Source organism: Berkeleyomyces rouxiae (genome assembly GCF_048999995.1).
Source record: "Berkeleyomyces rouxiae strain 22BRR77 chromosome Unknown BrBRR77_ptg000007l, whole genome shotgun sequence".
Lineage (NCBI taxonomy): Eukaryota > Fungi > Ascomycota > Sordariomycetes > Microascales > Ceratocystidaceae > Berkeleyomyces > Berkeleyomyces rouxiae.
In genome coordinates, this window is record NW_027396497.1 from 162,526 (window position 1) to 181,553 (window position 19,028).

The 19,028-nt window shown below is 52.3% G+C and overlaps 8 protein-coding genes across 8 annotated transcripts; 7 read left to right on the forward strand and 1 right to left on the reverse strand.

Annotated features, from left to right (window-relative positions):
- Positions 1–1,795: 1,795 nt before the first annotated feature.
- Positions 1,796–4,601, forward strand: BROUX77_005821 (uncharacterized protein; the record flags this gene model as incomplete). The annotated part of the gene is made up of 4 exons (XM_073750737.1): positions 1,796–2,548; positions 2,658–3,362; positions 3,452–3,563; positions 3,649–4,601. 4 exons carry the CDS (start codon positions 1,796–1,798, stop codon positions 4,599–4,601), a joined length of 2,523 nt encoding a protein of 840 aa, XP_073603691.1.
- A 1,186-nt stretch (positions 4,602–5,787) lies between these two features.
- On the forward strand, positions 5,788–9,139 carry BROUX77_005822 (uncharacterized protein; the record flags this gene model as incomplete). Its single annotated transcript, XM_073750738.1, has 4 exons — positions 5,788–6,550; positions 6,863–7,244; positions 7,312–8,504; positions 8,571–9,139. The coding sequence occupies 4 exons, from the start codon at positions 5,788–5,790 to the stop codon at positions 9,137–9,139; spliced, it is 2,907 nt and encodes a 968-aa protein (XP_073603692.1).
- A 372-nt stretch (positions 9,140–9,511) lies between these two features.
- On the forward strand, positions 9,512–10,026 carry BROUX77_005823 (uncharacterized protein; the record flags this gene model as incomplete). Its single annotated transcript, XM_073750739.1, has 3 exons — positions 9,512–9,608; positions 9,696–9,794; positions 9,857–10,026. 3 exons carry the CDS (start codon positions 9,512–9,514, stop codon positions 10,024–10,026), a joined length of 366 nt encoding a protein of 121 aa, XP_073603693.1.
- A 199-nt stretch (positions 10,027–10,225) lies between these two features.
- BROUX77_005824 (uncharacterized protein) lies at positions 10,226–11,251 on the reverse strand (the record flags this gene model as incomplete). The annotated part of the gene is made up of 1 exon (XM_073750740.1): positions 10,226–11,251. One exon carries the CDS (start codon positions 11,249–11,251, stop codon positions 10,226–10,228), a length of 1,026 nt encoding a protein of 341 aa, XP_073603694.1.
- Positions 11,252–11,814: 563 nt separating this feature from the next.
- On the forward strand, positions 11,815–12,320 carry BROUX77_005825 (uncharacterized protein; the record flags this gene model as incomplete). The annotated part of the gene is made up of 2 exons (XM_073750741.1): positions 11,815–11,852; positions 11,927–12,320. The coding sequence occupies 2 exons, from the start codon at positions 11,815–11,817 to the stop codon at positions 12,318–12,320; spliced, it is 432 nt and encodes a 143-aa protein (XP_073603695.1).
- A 404-nt stretch (positions 12,321–12,724) lies between these two features.
- Positions 12,725–13,876, forward strand: BROUX77_005826 (uncharacterized protein; the record flags this gene model as incomplete). The annotated part of the gene is made up of 1 exon (XM_073750743.1): positions 12,725–13,876. The coding sequence occupies one exon, from the start codon at positions 12,725–12,727 to the stop codon at positions 13,874–13,876; it is 1,152 nt and encodes a 383-aa protein (XP_073603696.1).
- A 27-nt stretch (positions 13,877–13,903) lies between these two features.
- Positions 13,904–14,455, forward strand: BROUX77_005827 (uncharacterized protein; the record flags this gene model as incomplete). The annotated part of the gene is made up of 1 exon (XM_073750744.1): positions 13,904–14,455. The coding sequence occupies one exon, from the start codon at positions 13,904–13,906 to the stop codon at positions 14,453–14,455; it is 552 nt and encodes a 183-aa protein (XP_073603697.1).
- Positions 14,456–17,001: 2,546 nt separating this feature from the next.
- BROUX77_005828 (uncharacterized protein) lies at positions 17,002–18,888 on the forward strand (the record flags this gene model as incomplete). Its single annotated transcript, XM_073750745.1, has 1 exon — positions 17,002–18,888. The coding sequence occupies one exon, from the start codon at positions 17,002–17,004 to the stop codon at positions 18,886–18,888; it is 1,887 nt and encodes a 628-aa protein (XP_073603698.1).
- Positions 18,889–19,028: the final 140 nt, after the last annotated feature.

Consider the following 19,028-nt stretch of genomic DNA (forward strand, 5'->3'; position numbering starts at 1 on the left):
GTCGAGTGGGAGTCTGACTGGAATCTATCACGCAACTAACCAGTCTGTTGTTGACGATATTGTTATAGAGGAATGCCAAGTTGTATACATATGCAAGGGTTAGGGTCTTTTTTTTTTTTTTTTTTTTTTTTTTTTGATTATGTATGTATGTACATAACCATGCGTTTTTTTCTGCCGGAAAGCTTTTTGGCGCTTGGTCGTTTTTTCACAAACTGAAAAGAGAACCCCCACTTTTAGTGTTACCATTATCAGATCAGCAGTGGCACAGGCAACAGAAGGTGAATTAAAGCCTGTGCTGTAGCAGGGTGTGCGAGGGCCAGTTCCTTGTGACACGGACAAATGCAAGCTTGTTGGTGAAGAGGAATGGAAGAGTTGGAGAGAAATAGCGTAGTTAACTAGTTACTGGAGTAGAGTAAGCAGAGAAAGGTCACATATAGAACATGTCAAAACAGGACAGGCGGCGGAAGTGAGTCTAGTGACCTTGTTTCATAGTTGTTTGTGTATGTAACTATGTACATACATACATACATACATACAGTGGGCAGAAAAATAAGGCCCAACCGAAGCGGGCAGGAGCAAAAGCAGAAGGGCAAAATTGAGAAAGAAGAAGGAGAGGAAGGCGCAAGAAACGAACAACTAGTCAGTGATGGAAAAGACGATCGCACCTTCCTCAAGTGAAGCAGCCACCGCCTTTGCCGCCTCTGTGTGGAATAAGCAAATAAAGAGGGTCTTTTTCTTGTCTTGCCTGCCAAGGCTGTCGTTGGTGGCCGCTTTCTGCTTCTTCAATTTTTCCCTTCCTGCATCGTCGACCGATTTGCATCCGCTTCTGCATCATTCAACTCCTATAAACATCATCAGCGTGTGTCAGAGTGTCACTCTGTCTTCTCCTATTGTTCTTTTTTTTCTGGTGTTGCTGCGCTGCCGCTTTCTCAGCCTCGCCCCCCTCCCCCCCTCCCAGCCCGTCTACCGGCCGGTTGAGTCTCCTCCAAGGCTAGGGGCTCCCTTGATCTTAATTGATCGCTTCTTCTCTCGGCGCTCCGCCTCTTTTGCTCGCCTTCTGCCGTTTCTCATTGGTTCTTCTCGGTAGTTCCATAACTACACTACCGCCAGGCGCTGTTGCATTACGCTGTGAGCTGGGGCCTGTCACAGAGGGTTGGTGAGCTGGAACTACGGCTAGTCACATCACCTAGAACGCTCTGTCTTCAGCGCCTCTTTTGTCCTTGATTTATCCTTTTATTCCTCCCGCCTGTTCTCTCTTTTTTCTTGCTTTTTCTTGATCTCCCTCCATTCCTGCATCATATCGTTTTTTCCTTCCGCCCTGATAAATTCCCCTGCTTGCAGTCTTGTATCCCTCCCTCTCTGGGTGTTTTCGTGTGTCTCGTCACTTCTCCTCTTCGTTTCCGGCTGCTCCTCATAACTTCTGCTATTTGGCCCTGCATCTCTCGGTACGCTTCTGCGAGCCTCTACCAACAAATCAGTGTGCCTACCACCGCTGTTGTCATAATAGAATCTCGACCCCAACTCCATCTCTAATAACTTGGGCCCTCATTTCACCTCATTCAACTTGTATGGAGAGTCTCGAAACTTCTGCCGCCTGTCTCAACCTTCCGCTCTCTCCTACGTCGTCTTCATAACCGCTGCTACTGCTGTCTGGCCCTAGTTGCCATATCTCTCAACACCACCAACACTCTCCGCTTCGTGATACACCGCCGCTGCCCGTATAATCTGTCTCCTTGTGACCAATAATACTCCCATCTATCAACATAGACCGCCCCTCCTGGGTTGATTCAACACTATGGAGACAATCCACACAGATGGAAGCGGCTTCGATGCCCCGTTGACTTTGGAAACCGAGTCTTCTGTGTCATCGGCTGCATCTCCCGTACTACCCGACAATGACGAGTCTGACTTCTACTTGGCCAACAATGACTCCGGGTCATCGCTCAGCCTATCTCACGAAGAACGCGAAGAACGCGAATTTGCCCGCATCCAACAAGAGTGCAAAGAAACTCCTGTTCACCGCCTGCCCAACGAAATCATGATGATGATCTTCGCCAAAATCGACCGTCCTTCAGACATACTCCGCTGCATGCTCACCTGCAAGCGCTGGGCTAGAAATTCTGTCGACCTGCTATGGCATAGACCTGCTTGCACCAGTATTGAGAAAATGGAGCGTATCTGCAATGCTCTCCATGCTCAGTTACCCTTCTTTCAGTACTCAGACTATGTTCGACGAATTAACCTTTCTCAAATGTGCAATCTGGTCAACGACGGCACTATCGACTCGTTGAAAAAATGCAACCGTATCGAGCGCTTGACCTTGACTAACTGCAAGCAGGTCACCGACAGCGGTCTGATTTCCTTGGTATCACAAAACCACCACATGCTAGCCCTGGATATCAGCGCAAACCAGTCCATAACCGATCAGTCCATAATGACCGTAGCCGACAACTGTCCCCGACTTCAGGGCCTTAACATTGCAGGATGTGTGAATGTCACCTCCCAAAGCCTTGTGGCTCTTGCAAACAATTGCCGACAGATCAAGCGTGTAAGTGATATATAGTACAGAACCCTTCATCGAGTCCTGGGTCCAAATACTCGACTCCCCAAAGACGAGAAAACAACCGTGGCTGACATTCTCTCTTCCTGACGTGTAGATTAAACTCAATGACATCTTAAACGTCACCGATGAAGCTGTTCTAGCTTTTGCCGAAAACTGTCCCAATCTGCTTGAAATCGATCTACAAATGTGCCATGAAGTCGGCAACGTCTCCGTCACTGCTCTTCTGTCTAAGGGAAAGGCCTTGCGTGAACTGAGGCTTCCATATCTCCATCTAATCACCGACAACGCTTTCCTCCCAATCTCAGAAAAAATCACATTTGATGCTTTGAGAATCCTTGACTTGACTGGGTGCTACGAGTTGACTGATGCCGCCGTCGTCAAGATCATTGATGCTGCACCCCGGCTTCGCAACGTTGTGCTTGCCAAATGTCGTAACATCACTAATGTTGCTGTCAACGCCATCTCCAAACTTGGAAAAAATCTTCACTATGTTCATCTCGGCCACTGCAGCCTAATTACAGATGACGGCGCCCGCCAGCTCATAAACTCATGCAATCGCATTAGGTACATTGATCTGGGATGTTGCACTGCCCTCACTGATGCCTCTGTTTCCCTACTCGCGAATCTCCCAAAGTTGAAGAGAATCGGCCTTGTCAAATGCAGCCAGATCACCGATAGTACCATCAACAGTATCGCCTTCGCCTGTATTCGGAGAGCACAGAGACCCAACAGCGATGGAACCAGCGGAGCTTGCTTGGAACGTGTACATCTTAGTTATTGTATGAACTTGACACTCAAGGTAAGATCCCATTTCTATATGCGTAACCAACGCTAGCATGCGTATGATGATCTGCCCCGCGGACTAACCTATCGCTTATATTTGTGCAGAGCATCATTCGCCTCCTAAACTCCTGCAGACGATTGACGCATTTGAGCTTAACCGGAGTCCCCGCTTTTCTTATTGAAGACTTCCAGCGCTTTGGGCGTGAACCACCTGCTGGTAAGACGTCCCTATGCTTTATGTTGCGATTTTTGCACACCAAAAAGAGGCTACCTTGCTCAGCCACTAACATTCAACTCTGCAGAATTCACTGTCCATCAACGCCAAGTATTTTGTGTCTTTTCAGGAACATGTGTCTCCCGTCTTCGCGATCACCTCAACACTTCTCCGCGATACCAAGAGCTTCGACGAAGCACTGGTATCTATCGCCCAACTGGAGACGGTCTATTCGAATTTGATTCAATGATGCCCACCCCTGTTGTTGATGCTGCACCCACTCTTCAGAATGGCGTTGTAACGGAAGCCGATGCATGGGAAGCTGATCTGGATGAGGATGATCTAATGAATGACGTTGATGCGCCTGGCGGTAACGAAGCGGCTGTTGGACTCATGGCTATGCACCAGTTGCAACAGAACCTTCCCGTCATAGCTGGCGCTCCCCCCAACGATGCTATCACTGGTACTCACCTGGTTCCCGTTATTGACCAGAATGGTGTGAGTTCTGTTGTTGAGGCTACCTTCACCAACAATTCTCAATTCTTTACAAGCAATCCACAGAGCCAGCAACTGATTTACAATTACTTTGTCAGTCAGATTGAAGCAGGTCTTATGCCGATGCCTACGCCTGGCGAAGCTGCCTACAACTTGATTACTATTCACGAGCAGAACATGGCTATTCAAACTGCACAGATGGCTGCCGGAAATAGCATGTTGAATAGCAACTTGCCCGTGCAAGGCAATGGGACGCATATGCCTCAGGTTGCTCAACTCGGTTCTCTCCAGGCCCATGCCCATGCTCAGGCCTCAACTGCGAATATAATGCACAATCTTGGTATCGCATCACAGCCTACCATGTTTACAAACCCTTCACATACAGAGCAGACGCACACTGAATCACAAGGGCAAGGGCAATCTCAGGCACAGGGGTTAGATTCACTAAATGCCGTGAACAGTGACGGACAATATCCTCAGCAACAAAACCCACAGCAACAGCAGCCTGCGCAATGGAATTTAGATGAAGCCCCCTTCCATGTTTAGTACCATTGGTATGGATCATCATAGTCGCATTTGGAACATGCTACTTGCCCACCATGACGCTGTGTGTGAGTCCTGGTCTTCTGGAGGTTATTTTCGGAACAAGCCACGCAGTTGCTACTCTCCTGATACTCCACCGAAAGCCATCCTGTCCTTGGCTCATATGTTATCTAGCGTTGCTTATTATCTGTTATGATTTTCTTCATTCACGATAATCTCTTTTCTCGTTTCTTTACACCTCCCTCAATCACGGCATTAACGCAAATGATTGGATATTACTACCCCCGAAATGTGTGGGTTGGAAGGTTGGTAGCTCTCAGCGTTTTCCTTGTCTTTATTTCTTTCATGTCATCTTTTTCTGCCTTTGTCGTTTTTACCCCTGTTTCTAGATGACTTGAGTCGGATAATGACCTCAAGTTTGTCACTTCCCACAGTAGCATGTTTTCCTACATTACCTTTCCTTTATTTCCGTAAGCCCGTTGCTTTCGCTGCATTTTTCCTTGATGTATGCATTTGGATCTCCCAAAACCCTACTGGTTTGGGCACTTTGCTTTCTTTTCCTCCTTTCTGTTCTGGAGGGCCCCCGATGGTTGGTGTTTGTTTTTGCTAGCACAGCATTGGAGATAGACCGATATTTCTTTTTCGTTCTGGAGTGTTATTGATCTTGGTAGTCAATGAACACATTGATGCAATACAATTACAGAGTATGTTCATGTTTACCTAACAGAATCTTTGAGATGAGTCTGAGTCTCGTGGTGCATAGGATGGTGATGGTATGAATGATGTCACTGATTTAGAGAAACACAAACAAGAGATTAGGCGTCAGTATGCATAGAGGCAACTACTCAGGTGCTTACGGCACTTCCAGCTTCAATTTGTTGATGGCCTGAGTACTTAGGCGTAGAGTTAAGCTTTGTTGTTGTTTACCGTGATTATAGGCGATGGTGGAATCGGCTATTCTATATTACCTACAACCCAATGTCATCGCTATCACGAACATCGTCGACATATCGCAGCTCTGTACCTCTATGTGCCTATTGAAATAAACCCCCTCATTGTGTATTCTTTATTTGCTTTCTCTTTAATAGTTCTGCTTGATCGATTGTCTTTTTACTACTGTCTAAACTGATTTCAGCAACTTGTATCAACTATTTACTTTGCATTCATTTATTTCACTGATTCATCTATCATGCCCCAAACGAGCGATCAGGCCACGATTGTGACCGTCAATAACGAAGTTTGTGCTTCTTTCCTCACTGAAGTCGATGGAAACTGCTCTAGCCTTTCTCGCCTGGCACCGCGAATCGTTTCCATCCCGCCGCATGGTCTACCGGACAAGGTCTCGAAGAAAGTCAAAAATACTCTTGCCCATGTAATAGTGGACGCAGCCCTGTCGGTATCCTCAGTGGATACAGACGAATCGCTGCTCAGTACACCTGCTACGCAGACCAGTGATTCATCATTGGGCCTGTCGGCTGTGGGCTTGGCCATAAAGACCGAAGACCAGACAAAGCAACATACAAGTCGGCCTACTACCAAGACTTCACAGACAGAAGATTCAACCGTGCTTCTGGATAGTGTTAATGTCCTTCCAGAGTATGCCGTGTCTGGAGTTGAACGAAAAGATATGGTTTCTCATGCTACCCAAACTACTACCCACAGCAAGAGGAGCGATGTTGACAGAGGCTCTGCCAAGATACATAGATCGGATTCGAGAAACTCGATCCAGCCCTGGCCTGATGTCACTGAAACAACGACTCCTGGCACTGCTATGACCCCTCGGGCTTCTAATTCGGACGTCCACTACGACATGCAAGTGAGCATGCAGTGCCAACGCGATGCCCTCTTAGAACTTCGAAGCGTTTGGTGGCACCAACTTCTCAAGAAGGATCTTGAGATCCCGGGAGCTGGATCGTGGCAGAAAACTGTCTCGGAATGGATCAACCATGTCAGTACGGTAGACTGTGCATCAGACACCAAGGACGTATCGACTCCTCCAGCGGTGGTAGCACGGCCAGAAAACAATACTTTAAACAACAGTGCAATGGCTTACCATGAGAGTGGGGACGAGTTTTTCAGCGTTGGGGCTCGACGACTTTTTGGTCGTTGGTAGGATCAAGACGATGATACTGTCGTGTCTCCCACTAAGAAACATGACACGGATGATGTTGAGGTAGCTTCTCTGTTTTCGTTGATGGTGAGCAAAGATGATGGGTTAACTGACAAAAGTAACACAAAATGGTATCTGAATGAACTCAACAAAGACACGCCAACTTTATGGAAGCTCAACACTGGGCTTGCCAACATCATTTGTTGCCATGGCGGCTTATGTGGAGAGCCCGTGTTCACCAAGGGTTATACCATCGTCGACCACATCAACATGGTGCTAGACTTAAGGTGGGAAGAGTTTAGGAAGCTGCGGTACCTGCCCACACAGTTTTCAACGACAGTGAAGGCGTGTATGTCTACAGCGTGCCGGTCTTGTATGCTGCTGTCATCGCAAAAGTTTCTCTGCATCTGCGGTAAAGGCTGTGTCGTTATTGATACAAAAGACCTGGAGGAAGACAAACTTGTACCTGCGAATCTTTGCGTCACTGGACTGAGCATACTTCTCTGGGGGTTGTGCTTGTGTGATTACCCAACCGAGTGAGCATAGACCATACTTGAGAATCTGTATTGTGTGAGATGTGGTGTGACTGACGTTTTGATCTAGATTTTCTGAAGAGCCTGATATGCCTTTTATCCCAAAGCCCTGGGCTTTACGGGATTTGGTACATGTGGACAGGATCAAAGAAAAGTTCTTCAAGTTTTACAATACACAAAAGAGCATACAGAGAAACCTGCAGAAACGCTTCTCTCGGTTCTCAGAGCCGGCCGGAGACGAGCCAACGACTGCTGCATCTGGGCCAAAACAAATGCCATCATTAGAGGGATATACATCGAGTCTCAATATCGCACAAAAGCTCGAAATGATGGTCAAGATTATGCAGTTCCTCAAGCTATCCGAGTATCATTTGACACCCATCGTAACGCACATGATTCTACGAAGCAACATGATTCATTGTGTAGCAGCAATCATAGAGACAATCGAGCCTGAATCAAGGACTGTAAATCTCCTCCAAATTGCAGCACTGGATTGGGTTATGGCTTTGTATCGTGACGAGAGGCTTCGCGACATTGTTCTACTTCAATATGTCAATCTACGGGATGAGCATCGTATCAAGTATAGCCACGAGAACATGCCGCCAACTCTAGACGCAGAAATGATGCATCATTATATACCTTATCTCCGCAAGTCGATCGCCGGTCGCATCATTTCCAAAGCTAGGCCCGTTCCAGTGTACAGGGGAAAGCCATTATCCCGGGCCGGCGAGCAACTCAAGGCACAAGCACTTCCCCCTGCACGTCAATATCACATAGACGTCGGGCTCTTGGCCAAGAACATACTCGAAGAGTTTGGTGACAATCTGCAGCATGATCTTGGTCTCATTGGTCTCCGGCGTGTTCTCTACACACAGAAGGTTGGTAGATCAGAATCATGGAGTTCATGGATATTTCAAGGCAACAATCAGGTAGCCAAAGTCGCCGACACAGACTTTATCCAAGGGTTTTGCTTCCCCGAGGACTATAAGCGTGAGTTTGAGGCAACCAAAGAGGCAACTGAGAGGCTACTCAAAGATATCACACAGACCTGGCCACGGCACTTCATCGTGCGGTACAATGAGAAAAAGCCTGACCTCATTCGAGTACTTGTAGCTGGCAGAAAGTGCAGTGATCACGAGGGGGGTCTGTTTGAGTTCCACTTCATGGTGCCGAGATGCTACCCGTTGTACCCGTTGAGGGCTATGCTGGGAATTCCGAATGGCGTCATTGAGAGGCCTTTTGGCGCAGATGTATGCGGTGAGAGTGAGTGGTTTACCTTGTCCTTGGGCACTAAAAGTGTTTATTTTACTAACACTTTGTCTCGGTTAGTCAGCATGAGGACGTATGCCCAGACAGGCTCTGTCCGCGATGACATTATCAAGATGGCGGAAACAGTCTTTAAACCGGTTGAAGAAATTCCCGACATTACGACTGGAGATACAAACGCTATTTTAAATAGCGTAGCCCTACGGTACCAAGAGAACTCGGCGCTATACAAGACAGTGGTTCATAGCATGAGCCGATGGTTTGACGCACCAGAGACGGACGGCTTGGGCGGCTTCCGCATTGCCAAGACGAGTCCGATCTGGGGAGAAACAGTCAACATGTGGTTTCTACTCAACAGCCGTTTCCTTGCTCAGAAGACTGCTATGATCCACACGCGTTTGTTGAGGCCGTCAAAGGAGGATAATTCAAGCGTGAAGCCGCCAAAAAGCCTCACGCCAAAGCGCAAAGGGATCATTGACACCCGGATCACCATGAGCGCCTCTCAGAGACTGAGCAATCTGGCAACGGTGTGGGATGCGTACTTGAAGAATACACAGACGCACATCACCACTGGGAACAAGATGGCCAGGCCCGTCGGCGATGCGTTGTTTGAGGGAGAAGCCGAGGATTAGCCGACCAAGTGTGTAAGTCAGAACACCGAGCGGGGACCACTTTTCGGTGGCATTCCCCGCATTTCGATCTTGCCCCGACGGCGACCCCACTTTTGAACACTCCGCTTTGGTTGTCTTTGGCTTACTTGGCTGTCAGCCTCTCGCATGCTTCAGCCTTGTCCTGTGGTTTGCTCCTCTTGGCTTCGGGCTTTGTTTTGCGTCATCCTCGCGTATAAAATGCGGAGCGGTTCTTCTGCGACCAAGTTTGCACGACAATTGTTTCGACCTAGACCCACACTTGCACCCCCTCGGACTTGCTCGTCTTTTTTCACCCGCTCAGTTTCTGCCCTTGGAGCCTCTTGGAGCCTCTCTTTTCCTGCCCCGCGCTATCAGATGGGCGCTGCTTTTTCGTCTGCTTCTTCGTCTACACCAATCGACATGACCGCCGCCAAGGAGAAGGTTCAGAAGCTTGTTGAGGGCCACCCTGTGGGTAAGTGACACAAACAAGTCTCGGGCTGTCTTGGTCTCGGTTGGCCGATATGATGCCATTGCTCCATTACTAACATGGCTTTCCTAGTTATCTTCTCCAAGTCTTACTGCCCCTATTGCAACGCCAGCAAGGCCCTGATCAAGAAGCTGGGATACGACTTTAAGGTCTACGAGCTCGACCAAATGGGTATGTTGAGCTCCCTGTCTACCCTGATGTATAGCCTATACTAACTCTTTGTGTTCTTGTAGACGACGGCAGCGAAATCCAAAATGCCCTTGCCGAGGTGACGGGCCAGCGCACCGTCCCGAACAACTTCATCAACGGCGAGTCGATTGGCGGTAACTCAGACCTGCAGGAGCTGCACTCGTCCAAGAAGCTGGAGGGCGCGCTGATCAAGGCCAAGGCTGTAAAGCTGTAGATGATGCCATGTCATAATTATAATAATTAAAGCGTTTAATATATGTTAGTGAGCGTTGAGAGTGAAGTAGAGATTAATTCGACAGCCGTGATGTAAATAGCCACTACATTGCGTTGGTACACTAATAATACAAAGGGGAGAGGCCCGGAACAATCCGGACTCAAACTGTAGGCGTAGTTAATGCTAATTAACCGACCCTTTACACACTGCCAATTGGGCGTGCAACGAGGTCCATTAAGCCCTCACTAATGCTCTTCCTAGCGGCCTCGGAGGCTACGTTTTTGCCGCCCAGCCAGTTCAGCCACAACATGCGCGAGACTCTCTCGTCCTTGACACCACCCAAGTCAACCCGACCCCCAGTTGTGCCATCATCATACAACACCCTCAACTCTCCATCGGCCTCGCGGATGAGGAGCAGCTCCTTTTGTTTGGGCACCTTTCCACGGGCGAAGATGGCGCGGAAGTCAGCCATGGCATCAACAAAGCCCGCATCGCCAAAGGCCCACTGCGGCGGTCCGCCGGGCCGCGTGCGCGCCTGGATTGCGCGCACAAAGCCGTCGCGCAGGTGGTGGAAGTCTGTGTCGCGCACGGGGGTCACACGGAACAGGCTGCGCACTCCTGCGCACTCCAGCACGCCGTCCCACAGCGCATCGCTAGCGGCGCCATCGAGTAGCTGTGCTTGCAAGGCGCTGCGCTCGGCGCCAGGGAGGAGTAGGCTGCGCGGCGTCCCGCTAGTGCTGCTGTCGGTGGCGCTGGTGGTGGTCGTGGCGTCGATCAGGGCGGCGGCGAGGCGCGGCAGGTCGGCGGTCGCCACGTAGTAGCCGGCCACGTACACCTGGATGCGCAGAAAGGAAACGGTGCGCACGCCGAAGCCGACAAGCGTGTATTCCGTGCCGTTGGGCAGGGCCAGGGTCAGCGGTAGCGTGGGCACGCTGGCATTGCCGGTGGCGACGACGGCGGTGCTGCCGGGCGCAGCTGAGGCGGAGATTACTGTTTTGCTGGCCTGCAGCGGGTGGCTGCCGGCCGGGGCGTCAAGGGCAAGGACGGGCACGCGCGAGGCAGCAAGGTAGGCGGCACTGCCGGCGCCAAGCAGCGCGAAGCTGGCGCCGAGGATCAAAAGTTGGCGGGAGGAGCGAGCGGACGGCGGAGCGGCGGAGGTGAAGAATCGTGGGCTGTGGAGGCACGGGCGGGCAAGCCGCGTGGCGGTGCGCAGGGGGGTGGTCATTGTTGGTTGTAGTAGTGGTGAGTATCAAGGGTGGGAGGTGGGTAGAATGAGGGTGCGGGAAGGACGGACGGACAAGCGGATTTAGTGGGAAGAGACTAGAGCTTGGCTGGGGGATAGGGGTTAGGGTCTAAAGCTAGCTATGTTAGGGTATACGAACTTATGTCTACACAGGAAAGCGTGTAAGCCGCTTGTGAGACATGGCTGACGCCCAAGGATCTAGAGCGCCGAGATGATGTGTCTGAATGCATACGACTATCTACGCAAGAAGGGTACATAGCGGCAATTCAGGTCTTCTAGTGTGCCGGCGCCAGTCAAGAGCGGAGTTTAGTGGAATGACTGAATGGGCCAATACGAGCGTGCGCCTGTGTGAGTACGTGCATATATATTAGGCGTGTATTGCAGCAGACCATTGCGGTTGGGCTCCCTAGCATTCCAAGCGACAGCCGCTATTGTTCAAAGCCTCTTCTCGCCGCTCCGATCTTCGTGGCGCTCGGTATTGATTCTTGCTTATCCACAGCGCAAGCAAACCAGCTCGCAACGCACTGATCTCCCAGCCCACAACTATGCAGCAGCCCTTTGATCGCGTGCAGTACACATGCGGGTAAGTCCTCTCGGCAGATGTGCCTGGCCGGTCGGCGACGCACGCGCTCTTGCTAACCTCATTCTGCCGCGCAGCTCTACGCCGCCGCGGGCCACGGCGCCCGACTTCCCCGAGTCGTGGCACGCGCACGTGTTCCAGGCGTGCCACGCCGCCAAGCGCGACGAGCCGACGGACCTGTCGATCCGGGCCAAGATTGCGATTGAGGGCGCCATCATGACGCTGCCAGCGCCGACGGCGGCGCCGGCTGTGGTGAGCGGGCCACGCCGAGAGCCAGTGTCGAAGCGCGCGTCGGTTGAGGTGGCGGTGGGCGATGACGGGAACTTGGCGTCGTATGCTGGCTTTGCCGACCTGTTGGTGGCTGTCTGGGATGCCATCGACAATCCGTTGGTGCGCGGTGTTGTTACTGAAGAGCAGGTTTTGGTGTATGCAGACACGCAGGAGAGAGCGGCGCCGAAGATGGGCGTGTGAAGGCCGTGGTCGTTGTGGTGAGGTGAAGGGATTTCGGTCAAGTAGTGACTCGTTGGCAGCGGCTCGGTGAAGGTTGGGTGGCCGCAGAGGTGTCTCGGTGAGCGTCAGTGTAACCTGCCACATCACGACCAGGCTTCAAGCAATTGGACCAGGCGCACAGCAACCAGCAGTTTTGACTGCCAATCTTGACTGCGGCGCAGCCTAAACAGGAAATGTTTGCTTGGTGGGGGACTCTTTTTTAGAAATGTAAACACGCAATGGACGATGTCGCAGGCGACCAGGTCAATCTGCGCTTCAAGGCACTCTTCTTTGTTTGAATCGTGAACTCCAGGACATCCCCAAGTGTTTTCTCTTTTAATTTTTTTCCTCCCCCCCCACGCATGCAATTCTGCACAACTCTCGAAATGTGCGACCAAATCCCTTTGCTGCCTTTTCCAGGCACCTCTACTTCTGCCTTGAAGCGCAAACTCAGCCCTTCTGCAAACGATCGCTTTCAAATGGCCGCCGAAATTGGCCGCTGCAAGAGACCGCTCAACCTGCCGCCTGGCACACCAGAGATGGAGGCGGCTGGTCCTAGCCGCCGTGTGCGCCGGTGCTTCCCCGATGCGCGTGTGATGCGCGAGAACTTGCCTGTGGCCAGAGAACAGAGCCACTATGAGGTCAAGGAGTATGTTGAAGGCCGGCCTGTCGCTTGCTACCGGCCCAGGGATGACGAGGACGTGGATCTTGATAGTGAGCCTCTCTTCGATTACCGGGCCATGGCTCAGAATCTGGCGCTTGAAAGCCAGCCCGCTCTTGACTACCCGGTCACGCCCCAGGCCCAGGTGTTTTCCGGCGATCTCACAGTCTATGACTACTCGACGGCTATGTATGAGGATGATGAGGACGAAGGTGAGGATGAAGATGGTGAAGATGATGCTCTGGTTGGAGGTCAGTCCTCATTTGATTACCAGGCCATGCCCGAGAACAATTCCACTGTAAACCCAACCGCCTTGGACAACATGGTAACTCTGGCCATCTCCCAGGACAGTGATGGAATCAACGATGCCCCCGGGTTGATGCCAGTTGGTGACCGAACTCCGACCGCCATGCCGAATCTGTTTGCCTTTGAGTCCCAGATCCAGGCTGCCGAATACTCGCCAATGCCGGCCCTGGCACCGGCACCCATCATCGCACCCGCTCCAAGATCGCTGTCCGAGGGAGCAGTTGTGCCTTTGGCTCCCATGCCATCTGTACCTTCGGCCCGCCATCTGAACCTGGTAATGAACAACATACGGCCTCTTAACATTCCCTCCCTAGATAACGACGAGATCCAGCCAGAACGCGATCGCAGCGTTAGTGCCAGGGCGGGTTCGGATAGCCATCTAGGCGTCATGGGCGGGGAGCTTGACGAAGATGAGCCCAACGGACAGTCCGGGGACAGCCCGGGCCTGGTCTCATTTCCAAACGCTTCTTACCTCGAAGTCGTTAACCCGGCCATCACGGCCTACTGGGAGCTGCCCCGCTACCTGCAGCTCTTCTGCGAGTGCATGGACTCTCTAGAAAACTTCAGCTAGGCCTACCGGCTGTACTGCGGCTCAGCCATGTGGACTAACGCTTACATGGACGACACCCAAGCCACTCTGCGCCACGCGTACAGCGGTGCCAGCGCTGCCACCATCGCCAGCCGCGCGCTGGTGACGGCTGAGCTTGTCGACGCGCTGTGTGCTTCCATTGCGGCCATGGAGGCGGCTGTTGAGGTGTTCTGCCCGGGACAGTCGTTGCTGAGCCGCCCTGACGGCCTGCATGCGCAGCTCTTGCTGGACCCCAACAACGGGGGTGCGGCGGGCCGGCTGGTTCCGCCGTTTGTGCCGGTCCCGCCCGACAACACGGAGCCGCAGCAGATGGTGCCGTACTGGCTGCTACAGCTGACCCTTCGCATTGAGAGCCTGCGCACAAACTGGATCGTGTTCCAGTACAAGGATGACGTGGCGCATGAGCCGCTGATTCTGCCGGTCAGTGGCGGATTCTACCGCGAGCACATGGTGCAAGCTCACGTGGCCTCGGACGTTGAATGCACGGTGAGAATGACTGACGCCGCTGAGAGTGTACCTCAGCTCATTTATGAGTACAAGCGGCTGTTTGGTCTGGTTTGATGGTCGAAGGGGAAATGAGGAATAGGGAGACTGGGTCTGGGGCTAAGTGAAAATGAGAAAAGGGAGGTCTGGGGAATGCTGTGGAGGGGGTCTGACGGAGTTGGTTGATCATGTGTCAGCTGGAATCAGTCGAGTTGCATCAAGATTCTTTTTCTAACAGAGGCTACCCATATCAATAAATAATTGCTTTCCATTGTGCGGATAAGAGTGGGATTAAAGGGCCAAGTACAGCAATCACTTTCAGATGAGTAAATGTTCAGGATTCGAGGCCATGTGGTCTTAGGGTCTAGCATGTGATTTCATGGACAGCCCTAATCAGCCCTAGGAGACTGGTCTTCACAAGGCACCGTGATATACTCAAGTTAGAACAAGGAAGTCCTGAATAGAACAAAGAATGTTTTGGATTGTCAAGAGACAAGCCAACAGAGTCATGACTATATGCCCCCAAAAGAGAGGAGGTAAAGGCAAACTCCGACTAAAAGTCATGACCTGAGAAAGGCGTAGGCTAGTTATGATGTCGGAATAATCCCGGGCCAGGAACCAGAAAAGGCCAAAGGTGGGACCCACTTTAGACGACAAGAGCTGAGAAGGTCAAAACATCAACCAAAGAGTCAAGACCCCGACTAGATAGGCTGAGTTCTAGGAAGATCGTTTAGTTGAATAACTGAGGGATAAGCGAACGGTCTATGAGCTGGTCTTTGCCTGTGGAGTCCCCATCAGAGCAGCGACGCAAGCATAAACAGCAGCAGCAGCAACAGCAACCTAGAAGACCTCCAGTGCCACAGCCATCGCTGTCGCCCCGGGCGTCGGTTCAACCGTCCCAAGCCCCGTTCAGTTTCACAACCCGTCCCGATGGAATCCCTAGTAGGTCTAAGTCGCCCTGGAAGTTATCAGTGAGACTCGCAAGCAAGGAGATCCTGCCTTTGATAAGGCAACTAGACGGACGGCTTTGTACCGAAATATCGCTAGCATCTTACAGTCCCAGTGGCCGGACACGAACTTCACTCCTGAACGAGTCGGTCGGAAGGTGAAGGTGATGTTACAGGTCTAGAAGGTCTTCATAGCTCTAGATTGGTCCGGTGTTTCCTATGACCATGAGACTGGTAAGGTCGGTGCTAGCGATGAACAATGGGAAGACTGGGTGGAGAAATACAAAAATGCGGCTACTCATCTACAGCATCATGGTCTTCCAATGAAACATCATTATCAGGATGCCTTTGAAGGCACCAAGGAGGCCGCTCTGATGGCTGTAGAAGCCGGAGATGTAGAGGGCATGGACGTTGTTGAGTCCGTTAGCCGTGGCGGTGACGAAGATGCGGGACACTCGCAGGCATTAGCAACGAACCGGAGGCTGCTAGCAGTTTGGCCTTCACCTCTAACGAGGAAGGGGTCTTCATCTTTTTCTACTTCTGGAGCGAGTCAACCAACACAGACGTCTGCGAATTCAGGCCCCATGGCACCCCAGACTCCTTGTCGTTTCCCGCAACGGCATCCGGACGCAGGTGAACTAGAGGAAGCTATCGCCGACGTTGTAAGCAGGTTTTCTTTGCCGGGAACTGAGGATGAAATCATCACGTTTTTAGACATTCTGCAAGCCCAACCATATGCTGTTTTTCGATATAAGGTTTACCAGTGCCTTTAAAAAGGTCGATGTTCTGGAGGGCTCAAACAAGGCCGGGGCCGGGCCCCGCCAAGTGGAGCTATAGAACAAGAGTTGGATTTCGATGAGGATGACGAAACCTTTGATACTACTTCTATGTAAGTCGAATAACTGCCTGTGGTGGAGTCAAATTGAAAAGGCTTTTTTAGAAGCATGCAAAACCTCTTTGAGAGATGCCGTCTATCTTGGGAGACGTTTGTTCTACACATTCCATCTTTGATACATAACCCATTTTGAGATTAATACTACAAACTAATTCTATATACTATTTGACTACATTATATATGGCTACATATCTGCGGTGAAAGAAGTAGAGGCTCTAGATACAAAGCATTTACGCCACGAGAACAAGATATATGATGCAGCGCAAAATGGAAGCCGACGGTGTTGCGGAAGAATCAGTGGTCAGACCCGAACCGTCTATCCGGATCATTGCTAATCCGAGTCACGAATCTTGCTAGGGAAGGGTTAGTGTGTTGTGGAGCTGCTATAGGCTGTAGTGCGCTGTAGTCTAGGCTTGTTGCAGACTGAAGCCCCCTGTAGTGTAGCTTCCTTACAGGGCCACTCCAGCCATCAACGAGCGTTCCTGGTGTTTATAGGTCTGCCAGTTCACTATAAACCCACTGCTGACTATAGCCCGCCTCTGGAGTCCTCGACGACTAAGCGCAATTCCGCTGCGATATCACCGGCCTTGCAGCTGACGTCTTTTCGCTTGGGCTCCCGCGTGATCTTTCTAGGAGCTGCTCGTCATATAACGGCCCGGGTCCCGGACTCGAACTGAATCTTGTAAATCTGAGCCACACAGCCACACCCTCACCCCTTCTCGTCCTCTCGTGATATCCTGATATCCTGATATCCATCTCGATACTCTTCCTCTCACGTCACCATGGCCGACCATGCCCCCTTTCCCGATCGCTCTTCAGATTCCCCCTCGCCGTCTCCCATCTCACCCGTCGCGCTTTCATCGCTCACAGCCTCCGACACCGCTCTTCGCCATGTCCTGGCCGTCTTCCAATGTGATCTCTGCGCTCATATTCTGCGCGAGCCCACCACCCTTCCATGTGGCCAGTCTCTATGCCGCCGATGCCTGCCGCCGCCGCACACCCGCCAGCTTGTAAGCTATCCGGCCACTGTTGACCGCAAGGCCGGGGTCGTTTGTCCGTTCGAGAACTGTCAAAAAGAGCACGCGCTCTTTGACTGCGGCCTGGATTACGTGCTGGGCAACATGGTCGAGGCAGTGAAGGAGGGCCTCAAAGGCGCCGAGGTTGTGCACGGTGGGTCTTGGTCTGAAGCCAGGGATGGTGAGACAAAGCTGGCTCATCCAGACCACGGCTTAGTCACCACCATCTTGGTCTCTCCCGAGCCGGAGAGTTCACCGGGCGAGTCTCAGCCTCGAACCTTTGTGGTTCGGGGTACACGCCTGCAGGCGCTTTTCTTTTTGGCTGAAAAACACGGCCTCTCCCGGACCGCCGGGCTCCATATCTCAAGCCAAGCTCCGTTGTTACCATCATCACTGGTGCCAGAGCCGGCCTCACGGCCCACCGACTCGGAGCTGTTGGACGCCATCTTGGCTTGCATTCGGCCCGAAGCCGAGTGCCGGGTTTGCTATGCTATATTCTTGAATCCCATGACCACTCCATGCGGTCACACATTCTGCGCCATCTGCCTGCACCGCGTGCTAGACCACACGCCTCATTGCCCTGTCTGCCGCCGTGGCGTGTCTATTGCACCATTGCTCTCGCCCATAGTCAGACCGGCCAACCACACGCTTGAGCTGATACTCGCCGCCTTCTGGCCCGAATCCGTTGCCGCCCGACGCCACGCAGCAGCCCAGGAAGGCTGGGTGGCGGAGACAGCGTCAGATTCCACTGCCGCTCAGACTGCAGAGCGGGTGCCCATCTTCCGGTGCTCACTAACCTTTCCTGGTATCCCCAACTTCCTGCACATCTATGAGCCGTGCTACCGCCTAATGGTTCGCCGCTGCATGGAAGGTGACCGCGTCTTCGGCATGGTGCTGGGACGCTGGATGGGCGACAACGGCGCCGCGAATGGCGTCGATAGCGAAGAGTTTGCTACGTACGGCACGCTGCAGCACATCTCCAGAGTCGAATACCTGCCGGATGGCCGCAGCTTTATCGATACCATGAGCCAAGGCCGCTTCAAAATCCGCAGCTACACCTGGGAAGATGGTATCCTTATGGCCACCATAGAGCGCCTGCACGACATGGGCATAGCTGATGAGGAAGCCCTGGAGACCGCCGAGCTCAGCGCCGCCGCCGCTCAGAGCTACACCGCCCTACGCTTTGAGGACTACTTTCCCACACCTAATACCAGCAACGTGTCATCCGCGGCCGCGCAGTCCAGCCTGTCGCGCGCCAATGCAGCGCTGGAAGCCATCCGACCGCGCAGCCCCGTTTCCATCCCGCTGGCCGACCCCTTCTCCGACATGCCACCACCCACGCTGCCAGCAGCACCCCATCCGCCCCGCCCACACGTTAGCGCCATGACGACGGCCGAGCTGTTGGGATTTGCGCGCGTCTTTGCCATGCAACTAGTCGCATCGGAAGGCAGAAGCCATGAGCCGGCTTGGCCGCCGCCGGCTAACGCGGTACTGTTTGTATGGTGGTTTGCAGCGCGTATGCCAATGCCAGACGAAAAAAGGTATGCGCTGCTCAAGTCGACAAGTATGCGCAAGCGCCTCACCATATGCTGCACCTGGGCGCTTGAGCGGGAGGGGAGCCGCTGGTCGGCACCTAGATGTGTGGTGATGTAGATAAACAGAGTTAGGGACACAAAAGGGCAACTGGAGAAGTGAAGGGCTGTAATTGCTTCTCCATCTAGCACGGCCATCACATCGCTACGGCTGCTGTAGGGAACCCCGATCTGTAGGGGCGATGAATCACGTGAAAATGC